Source organism: Vulpes vulpes, chromosome 15, assembly GCF_048418805.1.
Source record: "Vulpes vulpes isolate BD-2025 chromosome 15, VulVul3, whole genome shotgun sequence".
Classification (NCBI taxonomy): Eukaryota; Metazoa; Chordata; class Mammalia; order Carnivora; family Canidae; genus Vulpes; species Vulpes vulpes.
In genome coordinates this window covers 75303176-75330832 of record NC_132794.1, presented here as the reverse complement: position 1 = coordinate 75330832, position 27657 = coordinate 75303176, and the positions used below count along the sequence as shown (strand labels likewise).

General features: G+C 43.4%; 1 protein-coding gene across 16 annotated transcripts in view; it reads left to right on the top strand.

The window, feature by feature from the left end:
• The window catches only part of PARP6 (poly(ADP-ribose) polymerase family member 6), a 28490-nt gene extending 6094 nt beyond the window's left edge, over positions 1–22396 (top strand). For 4 of the 16 annotated variants that reach the window (XM_072739090.1, XM_072739091.1, XM_072739093.1 and 1 more), the window contains exons 6-24: positions 270–330; positions 573–663; positions 1115–1181; positions 4161–4310; positions 5610–5760; positions 6342–6395; positions 8347–8442; positions 9056–9148; positions 9777–9902; positions 11167–11232; positions 12141–12208; positions 13469–13517; positions 13770–13879; positions 14603–14675; positions 15382–15451; positions 20909–20988; positions 21389–21452; positions 21601–21685; positions 22020–22396. In XM_072739090.1, the coding sequence (XP_072595191.1) occupies positions 270–330; positions 573–663; positions 1115–1181; positions 4161–4310; positions 5610–5760; positions 6342–6395; positions 8347–8442; positions 9056–9148; positions 9777–9902; positions 11167–11232; positions 12141–12208; positions 13469–13517; positions 13770–13879; positions 14603–14675; positions 15382–15451; positions 20909–20988; positions 21389–21452; positions 21601–21685; positions 22020–22122 (1657 nt within the window). In that variant the 3' untranslated portion in view covers positions 22123–22396. Of the gene's footprint in view, positions 1–269; positions 331–572; positions 664–1114; positions 1182–4160; positions 4311–5609; positions 5821–6341; positions 6396–8346; positions 8443–9055; positions 9149–9776; positions 9903–11166; positions 11233–12140; positions 12209–13468; positions 13518–13766; positions 13880–14602; positions 14676–15381; positions 15452–20908; positions 20989–21388; positions 21453–21600; positions 21686–22019 lie in introns of all 16 variants that reach the window. The other 12 variants (XM_072739080.1, XM_072739081.1, XM_072739083.1 and 9 more) reach the window with 5 other exon arrangements.
• Positions 22397–27657: the final 5261 nt, after the last annotated feature.

Sequence of the window (27657 nt, the reverse complement as noted above, 5' to 3'; positions counted from 1 at the left end):
TTTGCTGAAAGCATTGATGAGGGAAGTATAGCCGCTTTTCTTAGAGGTTTACTCTTATCCTAGATCCCTCTAGGCTGATAGTTTGACCTTTGAGGTAAGAAGGGCTTCTGGCCTGGAGAAAGCCCTGATCATATAAGTGGCCTCAGGCTGCAACTAAGTCTAGATACAGAGCTACCTTCCACTCTTCCCTCTCCCCTGGCCCCAGGCTCAGTTCTCCCTCCTCCTCAGTCTTGTTTCTCCCTTAATGAGTCTCCCCTGTATCTCTGTAGAGAATATGGAACTATCGATGACGTGGACATTGACCTCCACATCAACATCAGCTTCCTCGATGTAAGTGGTGCTAGTACCTGCCAACAACATGTCTAGCTGGACTTGTGGATTTTGTCATGTAGGCCAGGAGTCTTGTTCCTGAGTGCTGTATTTGGAGCACATATTCTTCATCCCTGTCTTTCCTAGACCATCAGCAGACAGTGGTGTGTACTGTCATGTGCATGTGCGTGTCATATAGGGAAACTTCCCAAGTCCATTCCTCTCTCTTGCTAAATGGGAAATTGTTTCCTTTACTCTTGTAGGAGGAAGTCTCTACAGCCTGGAAAGTCCTCCGAACAGAACCTATTGTGTTGAGGCTGCGATTTTCTCTCTCCCAGTACCTTGATGGACCAGGTAAAGGCACTGACTTTGGGCAAGTAAATGCTTTGAGTGTGGCCTAATCCAAAGTTCTAAGTTAACTGAGCCAGAGAAAAGCTGGGAATGAAGCCTTTGGAAATAGTTTGCAGGCCATTAGTAGAGGCTTTTCAGTTTCCTGTCACTGGTATCTCCATTCCCTGTTGCCTGATATCCATCCCCTAAAGGCCTTCTTAGTGATGAAATTGTTTTCTCTGGTCCCCAGATATTATTTATTCCTTCCATTCCCTCCAACTTCCTCATAGAAGCTAAAATATTTTAAACTGGTCAGACAGTTCCCAGAATCTACCCTCTGCCTCAGATGTTTGCCTCTCCATCACTATTGGTTAGAGTATGCTTAGAATCTGAGGAAGCTTGTCCCCTGAACTGGAGTTTTAGACTCCCAGGAAAATAGATTGTACATACTAGGAGCTTTTCCTTCTCTTTACAGAACCATCAATTGAGGTTTTCCAGCCATCGAATAAGGAAGGGTTTGGGCTGGGTCTTCAGCTGAAAAAGTAAGAACTTTGATCTTTCTGATGATGGACATATAAGGGGAAGAGATGGACATATGGATGAACAGGCAGACCTTTGGATGGAATGTTTCCTTCCAAAAATATCTTTCTGATATATTCCTAAGAAAGACTAAATTTGGAAAGCAAAATTTATGGCTAGGTAGGATATCCTCTGGTTCTGGGGTATCTGGCTTTGAGACTTCCTGGAGGTAAGGAGGGGAGTCATCAGTACTTGCCATTTAAGGATAAGTACAACCCTAGAATTAGGGTAATGTTCTTCACATTTTCTCTAGTGGTATTCTCAGAGTGGGGCTCTAGCAGCTCAGACAGTTTTTAGTTTATGTAATATGTTCAGTGCCTTGCTAATATTGGTGTACAAAGAGAAATAAATGAATTGTAGATTCTTTATATATTCTATTCAGTGAGTAGAATCTAGTGGATACATGTTCTAACACAAGTGAACATATAAGATATAGAAAGAATATAGAGGAAGGAGTGACTCAGTCTGTCTAATGGTGGGTGGAGGGCTGAGTGAATGAATGAAACAGAGATGATTCATGTTTTCAAGGATGGATAAGAGTTGCCCATACAGACAGACTCTGAGAGTGAATAATATTTGCAAGGACATAGTCAGGTGAAGCAGCATGTGTGTAGGAAGCTCAAGTAGTTAAATATTGCCAGTAAAATACAAGGGGAGAGTGGTAGGAATTGAAGCCAGAGAAGTAGGAAGGGGTCCAAATCTGAGAGGATCTTGGGCTTTTATCTTGTAGGCAGCAGGAACATTGAAGGATTTTAGGCAAAGAAAGAATGTGGCCAGACTTCATTTTAGAGAAACGATTCTGGTAGCACTGTGTAAAATCAGTAGGAAAGGGTGAAACAAGAGACCAGAACTAGTTTAGTAGGAGGCTTTTGTAGAAGTCCAGACATAAGATGATGAGGGCCTGAGCCAAAGTGTGACTGTAGGTGAGAATAGAGGTGAAAGATGGACTAGAGAGCTTTCTGGAGTATAGAATCACTAAGAGTTGAATGTTGATTTGGATATGTCATATATGGTCATAAGAACTAAGGAATAGTGGGAAATTACTCTTAGATTTCCAACCTATATGTCTGGGTAATTTGTAATACCACCAATTTAAATAGGGATATAAGAAGAGAAGAGGACCAGGTTTATGGGATAAGGATAGAGAATTAGTTCCATTTTAAACATGTTGTTTAAAGATAACTTTGAGGGGAGTCATCTGGGTGGCTCAGTCAGTTGAGTGTCCAACTGTTGGTCTAGGCTCAGGTCTTGATCTCAGGGTCGTGAGTTCAAGCCCTGAGTTGGGCTCCATGCTGGGCATGAAGCCTACTTAAAAAAAAGAAAAAGATAATCTTGGGATATTCAAGTGGAGGTACTTAGTACATGGTTAGGTATGTAACAGAAGTTAGGGTTGAAAATATATTCAGTGAATGGGTGGAGATTACAACTGGTATAAAGTAGGAGACTGCTAAGGAAGAACATGATAAAATGGAAAGAAAATAGAATCAAAGGCAGAACACTCTTCAACATCCAGGCAAAATACTCAAGAAACCTGCAGAGTAGGCACAGAAAGAACATTGAAGGCAGTCCAGAGAGGTTGGAGAAGAATAGGAAGCAAATGGTGTCAGAAGGCAAGGGGGAGCGTTTCTACAAGGAGGGGAAGAGGCCAGAGAGGATAAGTCAAAGGAGAACATAAGAGATTTTGTTGGATTTAGCATCAGAGTAAGAGCAATCATAGTGGAGTAGCAAAGGTAGAAACCAGACTGCAGTTGAGTTGGGAAGTGAGTGATTAGCAATGAAGTATAAACAATAAGTGTGAACTGAGATATTTGGATGAGGATAGCAGGGAAAGAGAGAGATATAGCTAGACTGGGGTTATGCAGAAACTTGAAACTTTTTGTAGAGTTTGAGAAAGGAACTGACAGGAGAGGGGGATGATTGATGAATCAAGATCCGTAAAGAGGCAAGAAGTGGCTGAGATCTAGAGAATAAATAGAGGAATTAATAGAAGGGTTATCTTGTTTCCAGAGAATGGAGGAATTGAAATAGAGGAAATGGAGATAGATTTTGTAGCAGGCTTGGAAAATTAAAGCTGGTAACTGACAGCTTCAGTTTTCTCTGTTAAGAAGGAAGAGGTTCAGGATCCCTGGTGGCTCAGCGGTTTAGCGCCTGCCTTTGGCCCAGGGCGCAGTCCTGGAGTCCTGGGATCGAGTCCCACGTCGGGCTCCCGGCATGGAGCCTGCTTCTACCTCTGCCTGTGTCTCTGCCTCTCTCTCTCTCTCTCATTGTTTATGTCTATCATGAATAAATAAATAAAATCTTAAAAAAAAAAAAAAAAGGAAGGAAGAGGTTATCAGCTGTAGGTGAAGCGAAGAGCTTAGAGAAGGCAGTAAGGATTTAGAATAATAGAGTAAAGCCAGAGAGGACTGATCAAAGACAAGTGAAAGGATTGGTAAGACTAGTTGGGGGCTCAGCTCAAGTTGGAAGCCATAAGTTTGGGGATATAATTTTTTGCTTAACAATGTTATACCCCTCATGTCCCATTCCTTTTCTTCACTATTCCCAAAATGGAGGGTGGTACTCTATTCCATCCAGAGTACCAACAGTGGTACTCTGTTCCACTGTCAGTATGGTCATTCTTGGCAATAAATTCTCAGGTTCATGGCCATTGAAAGCTCATCTTTGAAATCTTCCACTAAAGGCAAATCATCCCAGAATTGTTCTGGTCCATTAGACTAGGTAATGGGAGTGGGTATTTACCCCTTAGGCAAAGAGGTACTTTAGGACAGTACATTTCCATGTGTTAAGGTCATTATCAGGGGGTCTTCAGACACACATTCCCTTACCACAACTAGCTTACAGCTCCTGGGTCTGAATTTTAGATTAATTGCTTTTCATAGTTTTATTTCTTGACTTCCTCTCCTGCCTGACCTTTTGTAAGTCCATTCACTTTGATTTCTTAGGATCCTGGGTATGTTCACTTCCCAACAATGGAAACATCTCAGCAACGATTTCTTGAAGACCCAGCAGGAAAAAAGGCACAGTTGGTTCAAGGCAAGTGGTACCATCAAGAAGTTCCGAGCTGGCCTCAGCATCTTCTCACCCATCCCCAAGTAAGTGCTGCTCCAGGAGCAGCTCATCTCTAATGATGGTGGTCTTGTCTGAGCTCCAGCTCCACTTGCTTGATTATGTAAACTTACCTATTTTGCTTTCTCCCAAGCTTCTCCAAATTCTGCACCTTTAACTATTAACACCACCCACATGGCCCTGTCCCCCAAGTGTCTTTATCCTTGTACTTCCGACACCAGTATTCATACTTTGTCCTTTCATGGTATGTATTTGAAGAATTGTATGCTAATTTTTTCCAACTTTTCTTTTTATGAACCTCATCCATTATTACCTCTCCTGAGAAAGCAGAGTCTGAGTATAGGCATCAACTCCGTGCCCTCATGAAAGGGTACACTGAGGGGTGCCGGGGTGGCTCAGCTAGTTAAGCATCTGCCTTCGGCTCATGTCATGATCCTAAGATCTTAGGATTGAGCCCTGAAGCAGGCTCCCTACTCAGCAGGGAGCCTGCTTCTCCCTCTCCCTCTGTTTCTCCTGCTTGTGTTCTCTCACACGTACTTTCTGTCTCAAATAAATAAAATCTTAAAAAAAAAGGTACACTGATTCATTATCTAGGTTTTGGAAATAAATATTGTCTCGTTCTATGTCCCAGGCCTACATTTTTCTCCACTGGTGCCTCTAATTTTCCCAAAGGCAAATACAGACCCAGATTTGTAGTTTCCCAGGCACTATTCTTGACAGACTGTCAGACATTAGGCTCTTTGGGCTTCAACCACTTGCTCAGTATAGTATTTAGCACTTAATCATATGTGTAGGGATCCCTGGGTGGTGTAGCGGTTTGGCGCCTGCCTTTGGCCCAGGGCGTGATCCTGGAGACCCGGGATCGACTCCCACGTTGGGCTCCCGGTGCATGGAGTCTGCTTCTCCCTCTGCCTATGTCTCTGCCTCTCTCTGTCTCTCTCTGTGACTATCATAAATAAAAATTAAAAAAAAATTAATCATATGTGTATAAACACCACACACACACACCCTCCCCAAATAAATAGGCATCCCGTCCAAGGGATCATTCCATACCTAGCCTAGATGCTATAGAAATTGACTGAGACTTTGCCTTTGCTTGTCTTCCATGTTCTAATCTGAAGAACACACAAATAATGACATAAAAATCAATTCAGGTTTGTGATCTACTTGTTTTAAAGGTGTTTAACATCCAATGGAACTTTCCTCAGATGGGATTTCTTCTTTGGCTTAAGTTGCTTCACCCATCCTGACCTAGGAGTCAGTGTTCTTCTAAGGGGCTCATTTTGAATCCCTGGTTTCATCACTTCTCTTTGCTTTCTCTCCAGATCTCCCAGTTTCCCTATCATACAGGACTCCATGCTGAAAGGCAAACTGGGTGTACCAGAGCTTCGAGTTGGGCGCCTCATGAACCGTTCCATCTCTTGCACTATGAAGAACCCCAAAGTGGAGGTGTTTGGCTACCCTCCCAGCCCCCAGGCAGGTCTCCTGTGCCCCCAGCACGTGGGCCTCCCTCCCCCAGCACGGACCTCTCCTTTGGTACATGGGCTGGGGAGGGTTTGACTTGGGTGTCAGGAGGGTGGGAATGGAGATGTGGGAGATAGCTTCTCAAAATCAGGTGGGGGTATGGTTTTTCAGGCATCCTAAATCAAACTTGGACAGGTACCATGAGTGGGCAGAATGGAGCACATTTTTTAATAGCTGAAAACATGTCTAAACTGTCTGGCAAGCTTCTCTGATAGTAGGCCATGAATCAGGGAGTCTGAACTTGGGTATCCCAAGGCATCATGCATGATTTTATTAGGCTGTGGTTAGGACTTGGTCATCTGCTGCTATATTAACCTATTTATCTACCTTGAAGAAGATTAAGGACAGGTGAGCCCTTTTCATGTACTTGTGGCAAAAATATCTAAGGGTTCTTTCTCCAGCTTTGGGATTATTTACAGTAATCGGAGCTAGGGTGAAGCTACTTTAGGAGAATCTTAGGTGTTGAGTGTGAGGTCTGTCTAGACACCAAATTCATAGAAGGCTCATAATGTCTGTCTTTTTACTCTCATCAGGTCAGTGGTCACTGCAAGAACATCCCCACTCTGGAATATGGATTCCTTGTCCAGGTAATTGAGTTCAAAGCTTCATTCCTAAGCCTTTCCCCTGTTTTCTGACCCATCTGTTCCCCTAACATCTCCCAGCTCCTCAGTTAAATATTTCCTGAATTGCTTGGCTCCCAGAACCATACTAAGCATTTGTGGATAGCAGAAAAGAAGGCATAGTTCCTATCCTCAAGAAGCTTATGGCATTATTGGGAAGACGCTTACAGACCATGTCTGATCAAGTGCCAATTTTAAGTGCATAGGTGTCAAGATATGAGAGGGATTGACACTGATTTCCTTATGATCCCCAACATCCTCATTTAGATGACCTTCAGTTTTCCCTATACCTCCTCTTTCATTGCTCAGCTACTACTGGGTCTTTTTTTTTTTTTTAATATCTCTTTATTCCCTGGGCGTGCTTTTTCTCACTTTTCCATCTGTGTTATCTTTGTTCACATCATTATCTCTGGCCTTCCTGCCCATATTGGCTTGTTGCAGTCAAGCCTCAATGCTACCTTTGCCATAAAATTCTTCTCTAGTACTCCAACCATATTAGGTAGGAGTGATCTCTTCTCTCATTGAACTCTTAAGGTGCTTTTTATTTTGTATGGCACCTCTGTGTTGTGTACCATATGCTGCCTTGAGTTGTAATTAATCTGTATATGTGCCACAGTTGAGTTGTAATTAATTTGTATGTGTCACATCTCCCTTGTTGGCATTGAGGGTCTGAGAAGAGAATCTTTTATGTTATTGCATAATCAAGGAGACCATTCACCAAGCTGGGTACATAGTAGGCATTTGGTACATCTGTGTGAGGAGAAGCCCTTTCATCTCCCTTTCCCAGCCCAAAAGTATGTGAAATGGGAACAATTTGATTTATACAGAAGCATACCTGGTAGAAAGAGTCATGGTAAGACAGAGTGTGGTTTTATTTCATTATTGTTGTTTTTTAGGTTTTGTCTTTAAGTAAGCTGTATACCCAATGTGGGGCTTGAACTCATGACCCTGAGATCAAGAGTTGTGTGGTCCACAGACTGAGCCAGCTAGGTGCCCCTCGACAGAGTGTTTTAGAAAATTCTTTACTAATGAGCACTGGGTGTTTTATGCAACTGATGAATTACTAAATTCTATTCCTGAAACTAATAAAACATTATATGTTACCTTAAAAAAATTGTTTAGGATATTGCCATTTGGCTCTGGATTTGTGCTCTCTTCCCAACAGAGTTGTATCTCTGGTTTTGACCAGTGGACAGGCTGATTGTTCCGGATAGTTGAAATGGCTTCTCAGGCCTCCTACCATGTAATCATGGACTGAATATTTACCTATCTCAGAGGGACAATCTGTAATTACTTCAACTAAGGTTAATAGTTTGGTTAGTACCTGTTAATGTTTATAAAATACTTTCATGAAAATTATCTCATTAATCCCCATTTCTGTGAGGTGAATAATATCTTACTTTGTAAATGAAGAAACCAAGGCTCAGGTTAACCTATTTGCCCAAAGTTACATATGTTATTTTTTTAAAAAAGATTTATTGATTCATTCATGAGAGAGAAAGAGAGAGGGAATGAGAAAGAGAGAGAGAGGCAGAGACACAGGCAGAGGGAGAAGCAGGCTCTTCATAGGGAGCTCGATGTGGAACTCAATTCCGGGTCTCTGGGATCACGCCCTGAGCCAAAGGCAGACGCCCAACCACTGAGCCACCAGGCGCCCCAGTTACATGTGTTATTAAGTAGTAGAGGGGTAAGATCTTAAGTCAGCTCTTCTACCATGGCTGGTCTCATTTTTACTATGATATAAAGTGGTAGCTCTCGAGTTGGGCCATCAATTTAACTAAGTGCAGGGCCCAAGAATAGATTTTGCCTTAGGCACAGAGCTGGGAAGAGGGAGAGTAGCTGGAAAAGAAGCTCAAATTATTTCCCATATCTGTGCCTGTATTTCCAAAAGACTTGATACAATCTCTTCTCTCCCAAGATCATGAAGTATGCAGAGCAGAGGATTCCAACATTGAATGAGTACTGTGTGGTGTGTGACGAGCAGCATGTCTTCCAGAATGGGTCCATGCTTAAGGTATATGCCCTAATCTGTGACCATCTTCCTTGAACCCCTAGCTAAAGCTCCTTCACTCCTCATCTCTCCTTTATTCCTTTCTTCCTGGGTCTGTAGTAAAGACAGAATTCTGTCTTTATTCTCTGGGACTCTAGAAATAATTGTTTTTCTCAGAAAACAAATCTCAGCAGTCCTATTTGGAAAGATAAGGATATATGGATATTTTTGAAGATATAATCCCCATTCAACATTTAAAAATAGGGGTCAGGTGTTGATGAAGATGATTGCATATGATGCTGTTCTTAAGGACTCCCAAGTCTAGGTGGGTGGACAGATACCACGCTATAAGTATGTAGAAAAGATACGAACAATGTTGTAGGAGCTCACAAGTGAGAGCATCTAACTACTTAAGGAAGTCATGGAAGGCTTCATAGAAGAGACAGCATTAATTCTTAAACTTAAAAAAGTAAGGTATTTTAATTAAGACTTACTTATAATTTTCTCATGATATAGAGGGCCCCAAATTCCTACTTCATTCTAGAGTTGTCTGAGGTCAGATTTTTCCTTCTTTCCCTGTAACACCTTCTTACTGCATACCGTGTGCCACTACTGTCTGTTTAATATGTCCATTCAGCCAGCTGTCTGTACTCGTGAGCTGTGTGTTTTCTCCTTCTACACACTGGGAGTCATGTCGGGAGCTGCGGAGGAGGTCGCTACTGGAGCAGAGGTATGGAAGAAGGAAAAGCTGCTGGCGAACTGGAATCAAGAAAGGCCAGGGAACCTAGCATTTCACTTCTTGCAATTTCACCTCTAGAAATGTTTTCATATGTAAGGATGTTCACAATACTGTTGTTTGTAATAGAAAAAAGCACAGATACAATTCCATCTGTGGGGGTTCGGTGAAAGAAATCCTGGTATGTCCTTACAGTGGAAATACTATATAGCTATTACTTATGGGTAGAAAATTATAACATATATGAAAAAGAAAATATGATAGTATGTGTAATATAGTTCTTTTTCAGTTGCCTATTTAATAAAATAACTGTTTCCATAGGAAAAATAGTCTAAAAGGATTGACATCAGACTTAACAGTTGTACTTGTGAGGAATGAGATTTGTTTGGGGATAGGGGGATGATTTTTATCTTCTTTAGTCACTTTTTAATTGATTGTTAATTGAATTCTTATGAACAGCCTGTATTTTCTAATGAAAAGACCATAAGCATGTTTGCTTTTAAAAAGAACAACAGAGAGAAGTGCTGAGAGCCTCTTGAGAGGTGGACCCCTGCTGGACACTGTGACTCCCAGCTCTGGGAGATCCCTTAGTTTCTGCCCCCTTTCTCTCTTTTCCCTGAAGGTGGTGGATCTGCTGGTGGCCATGTGTAGGGCAGCTTTGGAGTCCCCTAGAAAGAGCATCATCTTTGAGCCTTATCCCTCTGTGGTGGACCCCACTGATCCCAAGACTCTGGCCTTTAACCCCAAGGTATTGTTGCTTGGGAAGAAACGATAAGAAGTAGTGGGAGTTTGTGGGCCGTTATTCAGTGGAATGCGGGACAGAAAGAATGGAACACTTGGTTCTCGGGAACTTCTAAACCCCAAGCTTTAGCTCTTGTGAATAAATGAGTTTGTTAGAAGGAGGTGGGAAGAATTAATATTATTGTGTTATGTTAGGGAAGAATATAGACTGGAGCCAGGCAGACCTGGATTCCATTTGCGGGTCTGTTGTTCCCTAGCTTAATGGTGTAAGAAAAGCCACTAAACCTTTCTGAACCTCAATTTGCTTATCTGTAAAGAGGGTGTAATACCTACCCTGCAGATGGTTGTAAAAGTGATAGATAGCATATGCAAAGTACTGTATTAGGGTTTTCCAGGGAAACAACCAATAGGAGATACGTATCAAAAGAGATTTATTAGAAGGAAGTGGGCTCATGCAGTTAGAAGGTTGAGAACTCCCAGGTTCTGCAGTTGCCAGGCTGGAGACCCAGGAGAGCCAGTGCTGTCAATTACAATCCAAAAGCTGGCAGTCTTGAGATCCAAAAAGAGCAGATTTTTCAATTCTGATCCAAAGGTAGAAAAAGGCCAGTGAGTGTCCTAGCTTCAGCAGTCAGGCAGGGGGAGGTCCCTCATACTTGGTCCTTTTGGTCTCTTCAGACCTTCAACTGATTGGGCGAGGCCCACCCAAATGAGGGTGGGAAATCTGCTTTACTCAGACGGCTGATTCAAAGGTTAATATCATCTAAAAACACCCTCACAGACACACTGAGAGTAATGTGTGACAAAATATTCAGGCCCTCTGTGACTCAGTCAGATCAACTCGATTAACCGATTAACCATTGATGAAATTAACCATCACAAGTACACAGCAGAGTACCTCACCATTACCCTTCTTACTATGTATCAGGCACTGTATAGGTTCTTTACATAATGTTAATATATTTATTACATAATGTCTTCGGAACATCTCTGTGAGTGTTGCAGGAATGTTTATCTTCATTTACATACAAGGTTCAAGGTTCAAGAACAAGGTTCTAAGAGGTTAAGTAACCTCCCCTATTACGTCCAGCTGGTAAAAGAGAACTAGCATGTGATTCAGAACTGTCTGACATTAAATCTGTGTTCTTTCCATGACATGCTATACTGTTTCCCTGGGGCCTAGACTTCTTTTGTACATCTGGCCCTTCTTTTCATCACATCTTCCTCTCCACTTTTCTTCATCTGGGTCTTCTCTTCCCATTGATTCCCCACAGAAGAAGAATTATGAGCGACTTCAGAAAGCTCTGGATAGTGTGATGTCCATCCGGGAGATGACCCAGGTATTCTGCTCTCTGCCTGTCCTGCTTACGTGCCCTGTTGTGCCTGGAATCCATGGGAGTGGAGTAAAGATTTAGAAATGCTATTCTGTTTCCTCACTGTATTTTCTTTAGTGTTCCCCCTTCAGCCTTCCCAGTTCTTGTTCTCTGTTATTCCTCTTTTCTCACTCCTGATGTCTCTCTCAGCCTCTATCTTTGCTGCCAGTTCCTTCATGAGTTGTTCATATTTAATGTTTTCCCCATAATTCTTAGGGAATGAAAGAAATGAGGGAAAGACTTCTGCCCAGGGTTGGGAGGGTGAGGAGGGGGCTTGGACGTAAGGAACTCGCCCCAGGGGCCTACATCTTCTGTCCTTCTAGGGGTGGGGCAGCAACATGGAGCAGTGACCATCCTTTGACTCAAGGCTGCCCCTCACCAGACTTCCCCACCCCTCGTCTGCAATCTCTGCATGAATAGACATTCATTTGTACTCACATTTACAGGTGGGCCTCTTCTCAGCAAATCCTATATATCACAGTTCAGATTAACACATAAGATATACCTAGGAGGGGTGATTTGTCAGAAAGACTCTCTGCTTTATGTAAACTTTACCACAGGATTCCTTAGCCTGATCTTTCTGGGACATTGATTTTATTTATTTTTGATTTAAAGTCAACTTTTTAGGGTTGTAGGAATTGCATAAAATGAGGGAGACCCACCTGCATGTTGTTTTGTAAGCATTTTCAGTCATTTTCATATTTATTTATGAGTCTTCCCAATTTGACTGGGCTCCTTGAGGGTGGGAACCATCTCCTCTTGCCTTTGTGTGGCCTTCAGTGCCTACCTTGCCCTGGGCCCTGATAGTCAGTCTGTTTGAAGTGGGAGGGTTCCCACCTCTCCTGGGAGATAACTTTATGGCCTTTGTCTTACAGGGTTCATATTTAGAAATTAAGAAGCAGATGGATAAACTGGATCCCTTGGCCCATCCTCTCTTGCAGTGGTAAGTAGTACAGATGGAATGGTTCATCCTTTGGGGATTGGAGGGGAGGTGTGGGTGTGTATAGTATGAGACACGGAACCTGCACCTTCTTTTAGAGGCAGTTTTTTAGCATCCTCCCTGAAGTTATACATGTTCTGGCTGCTTTCTGGAAAAGAACTCGGAACCTCCCAAGAGCTCACAAATTCTGACACCATTTCTCAGGTTCTCTTTAGGTATATCTTGTTTCCCAATAGGTTTTTAAGTACCTCTGCATGTAGGAATTAGTACTGTTTCAACTAAGTTTTCTCTGCATCCAAAGAGGTCTGACTCCCTCTTCTACTCCTTTAGACCTGTCTCAAGACCTGTCTCAAGACCTTCCCTGTTGATGTACACTGTCCAGAGCCTTGAGGCACTATTATTATTCCCTTCTACAAAAGATTCTGAGCATTCTCTGCTGCCCTCCACCGCCTGCCCTCCTTCCCTCATCTTGATTTCTGTTTTTTTCCTGACATAGCTTTCCCCTCTTTCCCTAGTCAGCTTTTGACATCAGTGCTTTCTCAATGCAACATTCTCTCTCAGAGCATGAGGGATGTGGCCAGGCATAGACTATCCAGGATGGCATCACCAGTAAATGAGTGAAGCCCAAAGAACCAAACTGTCCACTACATGAGATAACATTGCCTTGCTGAGCCCTCACTGTTTTATGCCTTTGTTCTCCTGTTCTCTGAGTTCAGCCTACACACAGCCCAGTCGGTCCTTGAATCCTCAGGAAGTTTGTTGTAGTTTCTTCTTTTTCTTTCTCCCATCCTCCAGAGCCCTGAAGGCTTCCTTTGAGCTCGATAGGATGGCTTTTAAGCCCCAGTTGTATGTCTCTAAATCCTAAGAACAAGTTGTCACCCTGCTAATACAGATCCCTGCTAACTTTTTACATTTTTTTAAATTTTTGTAGCTGATCTTATGTGCTCTTCCTTTTGTATTATCCTTTCCTTTTCCTAGATGTAGCAGTCTCCCTACCACCCCTCTCTTTCATCCATCGTTTACCCAGTAACTAGCTGGTCTCTGGTCAGAAGTTTCCCTTTTATGCTTTTCTACCCAAGCATTACCACCCACAGGAATATCCAGATAGTAATCTGAACATTTCACACAATTCAGAAAGCCCTGGAATCCTTGCTTGTTCTCTCAGGGGTTTAGCAAGGCTCTGCTTTGTTCTGGATGGTCTAGCCACACACTCATTCTTTCCATTCCTTTTTTTTTTTTTTTTTTTTTTCTGTTTTATGCTAGGATCATCTCTAGCAACAGGTCACACATTGTCAAACTACCTCTCAGCAGGGTAAGTGACCATTCTTCTTCTAAATAAACTCTTTAAATTTCTGGTGAGGGGCAGGGAGGTCAAACCAGCTAACCATATTGGTTCTAGACTTGTCTCGTTGGCTCTGTCCATCAACAGTAGTCTTTGGACCTAAGCATATCCTCACTATTTGGGGTCAGGGCAAACCTGATTTGCTCCCTATCCTCAACCCTTCCCTCCCTGATCTCCATTTCTTCTCTGTTTTCCTGACCCGACCCCCACCCTGGGCAGCAGCTGAAGTTCATGCACACCTCACACCAGTTCCTCCTGCTGAGCAGCCCTCCTGCCAAGGAGGCTCGGTTCCGGACCGCCAAGAAGCTCTATGGCAGCACCTTTGCCTTCCAGTGAGGAGCGTGGGGACTGGGGGTGGGGGGACAACAAATAATTTAGGGGGATGGGAGGGCAACTTCACTTGAGGTATATGTGTGTTATCTATATCCATCAGCCAATCAGATATTTATTATTATTATGACAGGTACTGTGGAAGGTAGAAAGATACATATGATATGGTCTTTACTCTCAAGCTACTTATGTTGTAGGTTGAGGAGAAATGACATTTACATATAAAAAGCTGTGGTTGAAGGAACAGATTAGAGGAGATAGGTCTGAAGGGTATTTTGAAGGAAATGAGCAATTTATGCCTGTTTGTGGGGAGAAAGAGAAAGTGAGAGAGATATTATGAAGGGAATGGTGGTACCCTTTTCTTAAAACAGACATGAAGTCAGGACTGGCTGCCGTATTTGGGATCAGTGATAAGCTTGTCAAGTGTGAGATGAATCTGCTTAACTTGAAGTATCAGGAAAATAGACAAATGAAAATACTGAACCAACATTTGGGGATTTAGGATGGGACTAGCTGAAGTACAGAAAAAAGGATGGGACTGGAAACTAAATGGAGGGTTAGCTGCACATATTTTGCATGCCTGTGGCTATGTCCATGTGCATCACTAGGTGTATCTGCTCTATCATGGTGTCCTGTGTGGGTGAGATTGGGTGGGAGTGGCAGTCTTGGAAGTGCTTCTGGGCACCTCAGACTTTGAGGAGACCTGTATTCTACCCTCCTTACAGTGGGTCCCACATTGAGAACTGGCATTCGATCCTGCGCAATGGGCTGGTCAATGCATCCTACACCAAACTGCAGGTGAGGCTGTGCCCCTTTCCCTTTCTCTCCACCCCCTCCCTGCCCTACTCAATTTTAGGGAAGGCTGCTCTAGAGTAGTCAACTGTTTTTGCTTCAGCATCCTCAAATCTAGCCTGCCGGGGGCTTCCCTAGGAAAGAGGTTGGAACTGTTTGTATAGCATGAATGTGGCTTTTGTATAATTGACCCCAGGCTGTGTTTTTTGGTGGTTTTGGGAATGGGATTGTAGCAATAAGCAGGAATATGAATTGCTGACTGCAGCCACTGTGATAAATTAACCTATTAAACAGTTTTTTAAAATTTATGTGACTGTTCATTCAAAAAGTTGATAGAAAAGGCTTATTTCTTTGCCCTGTGAGACTCCAAGGAATGGTTATTGTTTCTCCACTTGGCTACCTGTTCTATCATTCCCTTTTTGGAATCTGAATATGTACCAAGGCCTGGAGACAGGAGTATGGTTTCTGAGGGACTGACTCAGTGGCTCTGCCACTCCTCACTTTCCAAGACCTCGGTTTCTAGTAGGGCAAAGGGGTTAACCTGCATCCACTTTTCAGCCAAGTAGCTTTTCAAGAACAAGTTCCTAGCGTTATCTGAATGAGTAAGAAGGTAATTGGAGGGACAGAGGGCTGGATAAGCCTTGTGGCTGCCTAATATACAGCCATGGGAGGGCCCAGGCTCATATTGCTCATCCTGGTGTTTCCCTGCAAGCTGCATGGAGCAGCCTATGGCAAAGGCATCTACCTGAGCCCCATCTCCAGTATTTCCTTTGGATACTCAGGTAAGAAACACTCTCTGGCCACCTTGACTCTATTTACATCGCATCCATTTTGTAAATACATAATCTATGCTATCTCCTCTTCCTTCATCATGGACACTTGGTCTGTGTCAGCTCTCTCCCCAGTCATAGACACATAGTCTGTCTTTTTCCCTCCTCCTACTAGAAATTTAGATTCTTTAGAAGGCAAGGCCAATTATCTCCCTTTCCCTTAGGTGGTCCTCTTCTCCATGGGGATGGTTTTATTCATTGTAGAGGCTTGGCTCTGAGATTAAGTTAGGGAATAACTGGGAGATTGGAACGAGGTTTTTCATAGACCACTTTTTGGTGTTAGCAGTAGCTTGTCATTATTATAGATAGTGTACGTATCCATGTGCATGTGAGTTGATATATGAATACACTTGAAGGTTTGAGTATCTTCCATTTTCTTACATGTCTGGGGACATTGTTCTCCTTGTCATCTACCTTTTAAAATATAAACTGTCTATAATTATATAATAATATTGTAATAGTTACATTGGATGGAAGTGAAAGCCTTTTATTCCAAAGATAAGGCATGAATGAAGCCCATATTTTAGTCAGGAGATAAGTCCAGCTTTGTTCTGTTCAGAAAATGAATCTGACTCGAGGCTCACAGTGTACCAGGTTCATGTCTTAGTTCTTTTTCAGTCTTCTTTTGTTTTTCTTATTCTATATAGTCTTTGTATAAAGGATATCCACCATATATTGCGTGTCTGACATACAAAGGGAACAGTGTTAGATTCTTTATAGATTATGTAGTATTCTCCAGTAATTATAACTGTCATAAAGGTAGGAAAACTTAGATCCAGAATCAGAACTAGAAGAGTCTCTAAATTTTAAACTACTCTAACAAATAACAAACCAAAAAACTCACCAAACCCAGATAAGTTTTATAAGTGAGTCTTAAACCAAACCTTAACCAAACCAAACCAATTACTGTAGTCGTATACAAATTATCCAGAGAATTGAAAAAGAATTATAAGTCATAAAAGATCAGTAAATTTGACTTTATTAAAACTAAAAACTTGTGTTCGTCAGAAGACATCTTAAGAAAATGAAGTTATAAACCAGAAGACATTTAGCAACACACTTAAGTACAAAAGATCAGTAATAAAAATGTATTTTTAAAATGCTTGAAAATCAATAAGAAAAAGACAATCCAATAGAAAAATAGGTGAATGAAATGAACAGGCATTTCACTGAAGAAATGACCAAAAAATATGAAAAGCTGCTCAACCGCTATTTTTTTTAAAGGATTTTATTAATTATTCATGAGAGACACAGAGAAGCAGAGACATAATCAGAGGGAGAGGCAGGTTCCCTTTGGGGAGCCTGATGTAGGACTTGATTTCAGGACCCCGGGGCCACACCCTGAGCCGAAGGCAGATGCTCAACCACTGAGCCACCCAGGCACCCCTGCTCAACCACTGTTAATCAAGGAAGTAAAATCAAGACCAAGATGACTTACTGTTTAGCACCCATGTAGATTGGCAAAAATTAAGAAATCTGGTAATACCTTTAATGATTCTAGAAGTTGTAGATCAGCAGGATTTCTTTCATTGTTTATGGGGATATAAACTGGTACAGCCACTTTGGAAAACAACTTGGTGTTAAATTTTATAGAGCTAAAACATTTTATCCCAACGACCCAGCATTTTTATTCCTGCCTACATACACCCAGAGGTGTACATGAATGTTCAAAGTAATACTGTTTGCAATAGCAAGTCTTGCAGATGACCCAAATGCTCATTATCAGATTAAGAAATAAATACATTTTAGTGTATTCTCAGAGTGGATTATTTTTTTTTAAACATTTTATTTATTTATTCATGAGACGGGGTGGGGGGGCAGAGACACAGGCAGAGGGAGAAGCAGGCTCCATGCAGGGAGCCTGATGTGGGACTCGATCCCAGGACTCCAGGATCATGCCCTGGGCCAAAGGCAGGCACTAAACCGCTGAGCCACCCAGGGATCCCCTGGATTATTATTTAACAATGAAAATGGATAAACAGTGGCTCTCAACTATGTGGAAAAATCTTAGTAATTAGTTGAGTTTAAAAAAGGCAAGCCCGGGCAGCCCTGGTGGCTCAGTGGTTTGGCCCTGCCTTCAGCCCAGGGCCTGATCCTGGAGACCCAGATCCAGTCCCACGTTGGGCTCCCTGCAGGGAGCCTGCTTCTCCCTCTGCCTGTGTCTCTGCCTCTCTCTCTCTCTCTGTGTCTCTCATGAATAAATAAAATAAAATCTTTAAAAATGAATAAAAAGTTAAAAAGTTAAAAAGGCAAGCCCAAGAGCACCTGGGTGGCTCAGTCTGTTGAGCATCCATCTCTTGGTTTTGGCTCAGGTCATGATCTCAGGGTTGTAAGATTGGAGCTCACTCATGTCAGGCTCTGCACTCTGAAATCTGCTTGTCCCTCCTCCCTCTGCTCCCCTCCCCCACCCCGAGCACATACTCCCTTTCTTCCTCTCTCTCAAATAAATAGAATCTTAAAAAAAAAAAAAAAAAAGCCCAGAAGACTACTCTATGATGTCTTTTTTTATATTGTTCAAAAACATACAAAGTTAAACATTTAGGGGTGTATATGTGGGTATGTGTGATGAAACTAAAGAAATTTCAAGGTAGTGGTTACCTCCCAAGGAGAGGCAGATAGTTATATATAAGTCACTAGTAATGTTTTGGTTCTTGGATTTAGTTTGTAGGTTGGGTCTATAGGTAAAATAGATAATAAATAAATAAATGATAGTATGTCATGAACCAAACCTGGTGATGAATCTACACAGGGTAAGTGCCCAATAAATATTTATTGAATGTGTGCATGAATCTTACTCTGTGTGCCTGAGGTGCAAAGTAGGGGTTGTGTTGGGGTAGTCTATTTGGCTTCTTTGTCCAGGTTTCTCAATTTTTATCTTTGTCCAAGCCTGAGCTTCCCTCATTAAGCTCTTATTTTCTGAGTAGTGAGATTCTCCTGGTTTTTGATGCCCGTGAAACTCTTGTTTCCTGTCTGTTCTCTCCCTATTCATTCCCTCTTTCCCCTCTCACTGACTTTTGTTTCCTACTAAGTACCTGAGACCCTTTAGTTACCAAATGAAGCCAGGAATCTCTGTTGACTCCTTATCTTTCTTTATTACTTTACCGATGACATAACAACATCCTATGACACCATCCCTTTCCCTCTTGCAAAGGTCCATTGATTATCCATACAAAATGGCATAGGATTTTACTCTTAATAGTTAGAGATCATCTCATCCAATCCTTTATTACTTTACAGACAGGAAAGCTCATACACAGAGAAGTTAAATGACTTTCTTAGGGTCACATAGCTAGGAGTAGTAGAGCTAGGATTGGAATCCAGGCCTCCTAACTTCTAGGCCAGTTTTCTTATCACTATATTGGACTGACTGGGTAGGCTTTACTTGAACGACTGCGTCTTTGAGGGCCCACAGATATGTGAGAATCTCTAGAATGGGAGATGCGTACAGATGTCCAGTTTATTGTAGTTACTACACTACGTTCTTAAAATGTTTCCATCTACCCTATTCTACTCTGGTTTTCTCTGTTCTTCTTCAGGGTATCCTTAGTTTTGTGGCATTCAGTGCCCTCTGGGAGCCAGTATGAATGGAGAACATCCATTTGGCTAGTGGAGCCTCTCCACTCCAATGACTTGGCCATTGTGTGCAGGTTATAATGAGGGCCAGTGAGAAAGGAGATGGTAAACATCTGTTTGTTTAGTTCTGTTTAGAGATTTCTGAAACATGAATACTTTGGATACAAAGCATCCAGGGATGATTCTGGCCACCATATTCTCAGGTTCTGGTCTTGACGAAAGATCATTGGGTCAAAATGGACAGGACAGTGTGCAACAGGATTGGGATGGGACAGGATTTGGATTATATCATAAGTGCCATCTCTAAGATCAGCCATAGAAATCAGATTGTTCTTTCTTATCCTCTAGGGTAGAACTTGGGTGGGGATTTCACTCAGAATCTTGCACTGAAATACCCAAGATGAGGAGGTCGTGATGTTTGGAATCAGAGCTAAACCTAGTTGAGGCTAATGGAGAAAGTAAACATAGAGGGGTGGTAAGTGTCCTGTAGGAGGAAGAAATTAATTAGTTTAAGTCTTGCCCTGAGTTTTGTTAAGGCTATAATCTGTCATGGGATTTTAGTGTAAGTGCATGACAAATTGACAGCCTGAGCAATGAGGAATGTCGGTCCACTCATCCCCACTGCTGCACCATGGCTATCATAAAACCAAGAATCGAAGCAAAGTGGGATTAGTAGTAGAAAGTTCCAGGGCAGAGTTTTGAGATAGGAGCCCAGCTTATAGCCTATAATGATAGCATCATTTCCCATCTTCATCCCTCTCCCTCTCCAACAGAAGGGAACACACACACACACAGACACACACACACACGCACACACGCACACACACACACACTGTGCTAAGGCCAGGCCTGTGAGAAAGCTTAGTACAAAGACTAAGTCCTAGTCACAGGCCAAAAACGGAGTAGGAGCACACAAGCACTGTTTTGTCTCTAAATAAGAAAAATCTAGAATGAGTCCATGAATGTTATAAACTGGGAGATAAGGATGGTGGAGGATTTATGGATTTAGGTAGGGGGGAACGTGGAGGGAATTGGCATCACTTCCTCAAGTCTGGAAAGACTTTCTGAAGGAAACAGGACGCTTAAGGTTGTTGCCATTATGGCTACTTGTGGAAAATTATTCATTACTTAACTGCTGTGATCTCTGCCTTATCTCTTAAGTGACTCTGGTTTATAGTTTGAGACTAGAGCAGATCTGACTTGCTCTGCTTGCTTCCTCTTCGCTCATTTTGCTCAACCTGGCATTGATCCGAGGTGTTGATACCATGCTCCTGGGCCCCTCATTCCTGGCTCATTCCATGTGTTCCTCCCCTGTCTTAGAACCTTTAAGTGACTCTCTGAGGTTCTCAGGATAAACTCCAGTTGTCTTAATACGGCCTGTAAGGCCTGCCTGATCTGATCGTAGCTCCATGCTTCCACATTGTCTGTTGCCACTCCCCTTCCATTGACTATGCTCCATACAAACTAAGGCACATTGCTTCCTTCCTCCAGGCCTTCCATGCCCTGTTACCCCTGCCAGAACACTTTCCCCGTCTTCATTTAACTAATTATTCCTAGCTGTCACTGGGTAGCCTTCTTCAAACTGGTAGGGCAGGCTAGTTCCCCTCCTCTAGCCCCACATTGTTCTAGATTCTCCCCATCACATCTCTTGCCATACCGTGTTGTAATTACTTGTTCTTTACCTCTAGTCTCCATCAGACTAAATTGCGTCAGGGCAGGTACCTTGTTTGTTTTATTCACTACATGTCTAGCTCAATGCCTGGCACATAGTATGCACTTTAGTAAATACTTGACTGAGGAATGGGTGAGTGAACTGAATTTGTTGTTCTGTGACAGGAATGGGAAAAGGACAGCACAGGATGCCCTCCAAGGATGAGCTGGTCCAGAGATACAACAGGATGAATACCATCCCACAGGTATTACTAGTTGGCACTGCTCTGGTGAGGCAGATCTCTTCCCCCGGGATAAGTTTAGGCTACATAGATGGATGGGGAAACACATGGTGGGGGAGGTGGGTAGTCTGAAGAATATTTGAAGAAATCAGATAGGTTCTAAGATGAACACACTTCCAGAGTCACACATAGCCTCGGTCATAAGTATGAAAGCAGGGACTGAGTTTAAATGCAGTGACGTGAAAATGTAAAGATGGAAGCTATGGACTCATCCAGACTGATTATGGAAAAGCAAATTTGGGGGGGTGGGGTGGCTGGGGAGCCCCAGATATCCCTGACCTATGCCCCTAGCCATCAGCAGCTAACTGTCCTGTCTAGGGAGAGCCGTAACAGTCCACTTGGCTCTGCTCTCCTTCTCTTCCAGACCCGATCCATTCAGTCGAGGTTCCTGCAGAGTCGGAATCTAAACTGTATAGCACTTTGTGAAGGTGGGTAGCTCACCCAGTCCCTGTTTTTCTGTGTCCCCAACCTTATGATCCAGCTGAGGGTGGTGTTGACGTATCATGTCTTCCCTCCCCTGCCTAGACTGTGTGACTTAAGCATTATATCTATAACTTCTGGCCTCCTTCTTCCCAGTGATTACATCTAAGGACCTCCAGAAGCATGGGAACATCTGGGTGTGCCCTGTGTCTGACCATGTCTGCACACGGTTCTTCTTTGTGTAAGTCTAGGAGTGTACCTAGGGGGTCGCTCTGAGAAATGAGGGTGGGGGTGTGATGCTGTGACTACTGGGAAAGTCTGTTTCTGTCATTCAAGACTTGTCCCTGGCTACCTGAGTGGAGCTGGCACTGGAACTTTCCCTGTGGATGACAGGGATGGGTATTGATCAAAGTCAGCTTATCTGGTTAAGCTGAATCTTTTCTACCCAGAAGAGTAGCAAGAAAGGGTTTGGCTTCTGGGATGGGATGGCCACACCTTCAAAAATAATTCTACTGGTTGACATTATTCTGGTATTGTTCTCCCTCTTATGCTCACACTTGCCCTATCTTTGGCAGATATGAGGATGGTCAGGTGGGCGATGCCAACATTAATACTCAGGACCCCAAGATACAGAAGGAAATCATGCGTGTGATCGGAACTCAGGTTTACACAAACTGAGGGGGCCCCAGCCCTCGTACCACCCCTGTTCCCCCAGGATCCATCTGCCCTCATACAAGGGCTCAGGAGCAGTGTGCGAGGCTGCCCTGAGGAATCAAGGGGCCGTTACCAAGGGGCAGGAAAAGGATAGAAGAGGCGGCCTTCATGGTGGAGACTGACCCAGGAACCACTCCACATTTGGATGGCCCAGAATGACTCCCTACTCCTGATTTTCCCAGTTGACTTCACCCTGTTTGTAAATAAAACAATAAAATGGAAGGTGCTGTGGACTGGATATGATCACTGTGGTCTGACTAGCCTTGGCCCAGCACCAGCCTCAAGCCCCCAAATGGGGTGTTGGGTGGGGAGAGTATCCCCACCAGCTGAATATCCTCAGGGTCGGAACGAATTACATTGAGTGGAGTCAAAGGCGAGTCCATCTAGTGTAGTGTACTACAGATATGGCAACATTTTTATCAACGGATGAAGAAGGGAAACTTACCAGTTATGCAGATGACACAAACTCAAGGATATAGAATACCACTGATACCTGTTCCTCAAGATTTAAGGACTGTTAAGCCCAAAGCAGCTCAGATTTCCTACTCTAAGGATCTCTCTCTGCTTTCTGCATTTAACCTAGCCACTCTTCCTTGCTCTAAGTCTCAGGGGTTGGGCGTCTACTCTCTTCCTCCTCCCAGCTAATTTCTTTAAGATAAGGGAGGTGAGGGGGCAATAGCTGACAGGTGCAGGAAGTTGGCTTGGTCTCTAATTTGACATGTAGAGAAATGCAGCCTCCCTTAATGAAACCAAGTCCAGATTCTCCAAGGAAAGATGGCTCTTTTGAGGAGACCTAATTGCTTCAGTGAATTCGATCTCCCCGTTGAAATTCCCACCCAACCTACTGCTGGCCTTTCAGGCTATGCCTCATGTGCGTCTAACCCTAAGTTAGTTCTCTGACAAGTTGGACACTGCCAAATATTTTATGAAATATTAATGAAGAAAAAAGAGGACTATAAGCACAGAGAATACAAAAAACATGAAGTAAGTTTGGCTTTTCAAGTTAGTGTTTTTATTCTGTTACAGCCTCTTAATTTACAACATCCACCCAGCACCACCTGTTGTCTTTCATTACCTTCACTCTGTTTTTTTTTTTTTTTTTTTTTAAGATTTTGTTTATTTATTCATGAGCAACGAGGGGGGGAGAGAGGGAGGCAGAGACACAGGCCGAGGGAGAAGCAGGCTCCATGCAGGAAGCCTGACGTGGGACTCGATCCCAGGACCCCAGGATCACACCCTGGGCCAAAGGCAGGCACTCAATTGCTGAGCCACCCAGGGATCCCCTCCTCACCCATTCAAGACCGCTACACTCTGACTCTATAAGTCTCCTAAGGCTCTCTGTCCCATTCTGTTTTCAGGTCTGGGTGAAATACCCTTCCATTAAGTAAATGGCCCCATCAGGAAACCCACTATGACTGAAGTTCCTGTCTCCCGGGAGGACCCTTGCAGCTCATCTGCATAGTATTAATTAGATGGCTAACATGTTTTAGTTCTTACTGGGTAGGTGCCAGGCATTATACTAGTAAACACTTTAATAATTTGCTAACCCTTTGCTTACTTTCAACCCTTTGCCACTGTTATAAGCACTCTACGTGTATGGACTAATATAATTTACACAAGCCTATGATATAGGGGCCATCATTCCCATTTTGTAGGTGAGAAAACGGAGGCCCAGAGGATAATTGATTTGCTCATATTCCACAGCTAGTGACTAACAGGTAACCTAACTCCAGAACTCTTTTAGCTCTAGGCCGGATAGCCTTTCAAACTTTGCAAATAATTTTTTCATTTAGTCCTGATAACAAAGATGAAAGATAGGTTTGCTTTAGGGATCTTAAATAACGTATCTAAGGTTGTATAGCTGGTTAGTGGCAGTGCTTGGTTTTTAACCAGAACTGCCCAACTCCAGAACTTGAGCTCTTAGCTATTGTTTTAATTCCTCAGAGGGTCTCATACTGCTCCCACCCACGGGTGTTCCAGCACTCAGCCTAGGTCCTTGGTCAGTCCAGTGGTGTGGCGACATTTTTGCTCAATTTTCAGAAACTGTTAATGGACTGTTCTCCGTTATAAGCATTTCTTATAATTTATCAGTGGTATCTGCTCTAGCAAGCACTAACAAATGACAGAAAGAGAAGTAATGCACAGATAGTATATATGACCAGAAAACACTCAAATATCTGAGCTAGTCCCATGGATGTCACTTTTTTTTTTAAACGGCATATAACATTATTATGCCAATAAAACTGTAATGACCTTAAATACACCTTTTTATAGTGTTCCACATAAAAGCAACAGGACTCAGAATCTGAGAAGTTTGAAAGCCATACATAATCATATCTGAAAAACTTAAAAAACCTATATGGTATAAAACAAATCTAATAAAAACCTATGGCACTTCTCTAAGAACAGTGCCTTCGTTGCCAGGAACTTGCAGGATGGGGCCCTGGGTTTCTGAGTAGGGATCCTCCCACAGCCTGCAGGAGGAGTGGATCGTGTCTTTCTCTGGTCCAGGCCTGCAGTACCAGAGAGGTGGGGCCTGTGAAAGCCAGGTCTGAACAAAACATCATCCTTCACAGCGGCCGAGGCTAGTACAAACACTGCACACAGAAATGGACAGTTGGCCTATCTTTCACATAGTCCTGGGCTCAAGCAGCCTTACTACATTTAGTCCTGGACATGCTAAGTCAGGGCTAGGGCCGGGGAAAGAGCTATCTTCCTCAGTTCCAGGTGGAGAGTAAATGGCTAGATTGAGAACTCTAAAACTCCTGGAGTTTAACTTTCCTCACTTTTTTCTCATGGTAATTTTCCATACAGGCAGGGTGTGGTCCTGACTCAGTTTGTGGTAAGGATGTGGCCATCCATAGGGGAGGAGCCTTCTGCTTGGTTCTTCCTTTGATTCTGGCCAGTGGGCAGAGGCAGAGCCTGGTGCTGAGTCATAACTGAGTTACTTAATAGCTTCTCACAGGATGGATTCTGACATGGAGGTTTGGAAGATGTCTCAGCTTGGACCACCTTGGGAGTGGTGGGGAGGAAGCCTTGCGGCTCACACAACCCACCCAGAGTACCCCTCCCCAGAAAGGGGGGGGGGACTAAAAGTTGGCTCCAGTTCATCTGTAGGGGCATCATTCTCTTTGGAATATAGGACATTCCACAGAGATTTCAGAAAACCCCCCTGCTTCCCACCCCCACCCCCCCACGGGGCCAGCGATGCCATCCTTTAGGTTAAAGCATTACCTACAAAAATATTTTATCTAGGAGAGAGACCAAAGTCTCCTTAGTCCTATCTGTCCTTTCTAGGCTAAGTGGGTCAGGTTATGTGGATGCCAGTGAGCACGGAGATGAAAACTGGAGGTATGGTGACAAGGGAAACACAGAATTTGACTGAATGCATCAGGAGGCATTCCTGGGGAAGGGGGCCCTTGGTCCATTGTTCACTGCTGCCTTTCTTGGTCTTCCAAATCTCGATTACTTTCTGGGGCCAGGGTCTGGTTATGATCCCACTTGGTCTTAGTGAGCCCAGCTGTGGCTACACTTGGAGGGAGAAAGGAGAGAGCCTCCCTGGGACTGGCATGGTGGATAGGATGAAAGTACTCTGGGGAGGTTTTGTCCTGTGAGCCCTAACAGTCATGGGCTAGAGAAAGACTTGCAGTGGGTCACATAGGCTGACAGGGTCACCCTGGCTGAGGCAATACTTCCACTGGAATGAAGGACTCCTCAAGCTTCCCTCCTGCTTCTGAATGCTGATGAGGCATTTCCTCAGGAGGGGGGAACTAGATACACAGTTGCATTCAGGAAACATTCTTTACCTTTCTTATCCTCTGGAATGGCCTTCCCATACCCATCTCCTAATCAACCCTCCATGTCTCTTCCTACATGAAGCCCTCCCCTTCCCACACAGACAGCTTGTTCTCTCATTATCCCTAATTTGAAAAGCTCAACTTTCTCTTCCTTCCAGAATTTTTCTGTGGGGGAACTCTGGAAATGAGATTTTGTGCCACCCTGGTGAGCCCGAAGAGCTCTTGGGAATCAAAAGGAAGGCACAGAAGTAAATTAAGTCCACTTGGTCTGGCTCTGGAGAGGGCATATAAAGTCTAAAGTGATAAGCACTTCTGCTTTAAATCTGATGCTCAGGGCCAGTGGGCTGCCCTGGAAATCCGTACTGGTCTACGAGAGAAATAACACTGCCATTTCAGGCAGAAGCCTAGAGGTCACGTAACGATAAAGCCTGTAAACCTCATCCTCTTCACCAGGGCCGAAGTTTGTCTTTGGACCCCAGGGGTTTGGGTCCAGTACCATTTGCTGACACACTTATCCCACCAGGGACTCCAAATGACCTTGGAGCATTAGACCATTTAATCCCAGGTTTTGTGGTTCTGTGGCCATGAATCCAAACCTAGCAATCTGCACCCTCACTCTTACCCCAGTCCAGTGAATCTAGCACCTCCTCATCCCATCCTGCCAGGTTAGAGAGCATAGTGGAAGGACTGGCTCTGGGGAGGAGCTTCCGGGCCGGGGGGGTGGGGGGGTGTTCTGTATTCTGCTGCAGCATCGCCCCAGGTTCACATAGCCTCCTGGATACTTGTTGAGGGGTCAAACGAGTGGGGATTCAGGATGACCAAGAGAAGTTACTTGAATTCAGAAGATGTTCTGGCACTAGTTATGAGGACCGTCCTCCACAAGATCAATTCCCAAAAAAGAGGAAGCCTGCTGGGCACCATGCAGTACTCACTCACACACATCATCTGATCAAATTCCATCCTATGAAGCAGGAATGGTCTTCAATTTACTTTTAAGGGGCTAGGCTCTTACACATTAAATTATAGGATATGGTCATAGAACTAGTGGGTAGAATTGGAACTAAGATAAGATGGAATCCGAACTTTCTTAAATATGCTTTTCAGAAAAACAATGACAATCACCTTAAACTCCATGTAACAGATTTTCACTATACATTTCTGTGTAAGGATATACTGGGTTAGTCTCTGCCAGAGTTTCATGGATGACATTTTTTATGACTCTCCAGTTTAATACGTTTGCATTTCAATCTTGGGACTATGTCCAGACTTAGAACTTTAAAATGCAACGTCCTCCAGCACTGGCCAGATGACTGACACCCCCACCTGCCAGTATTTTTCCTTCATCTTTAGCTCAGGGCCAACCAACGTCCTATCTACAACCAAGGGGACCAGAAAAGGCTTCCAGAAGAAAACTGAAGGATTCTATCACAAACAAACTTACTTTTAGGCTGTCCCTTTCTGTTCCTGGCTTATCTGAACTTCTGAACTAACAGAGAAGCAGAATGAAAGGCCTGTGATTCAGCTCCAAGCCAAGTGCCTGCTTGAGCAGGTCACACAAATTGGTATCATTTTCCAAGAAAGGACAAGACCCTAAGAGAGCAGTCATGATTTTTAACGAGGCGACATTGTTCTCAAAACTCGGCTTAATGGAGGCAGGAGTTAGCTGCCGTATCCTTGATAACTGCTGACATCCCCGGTTGTT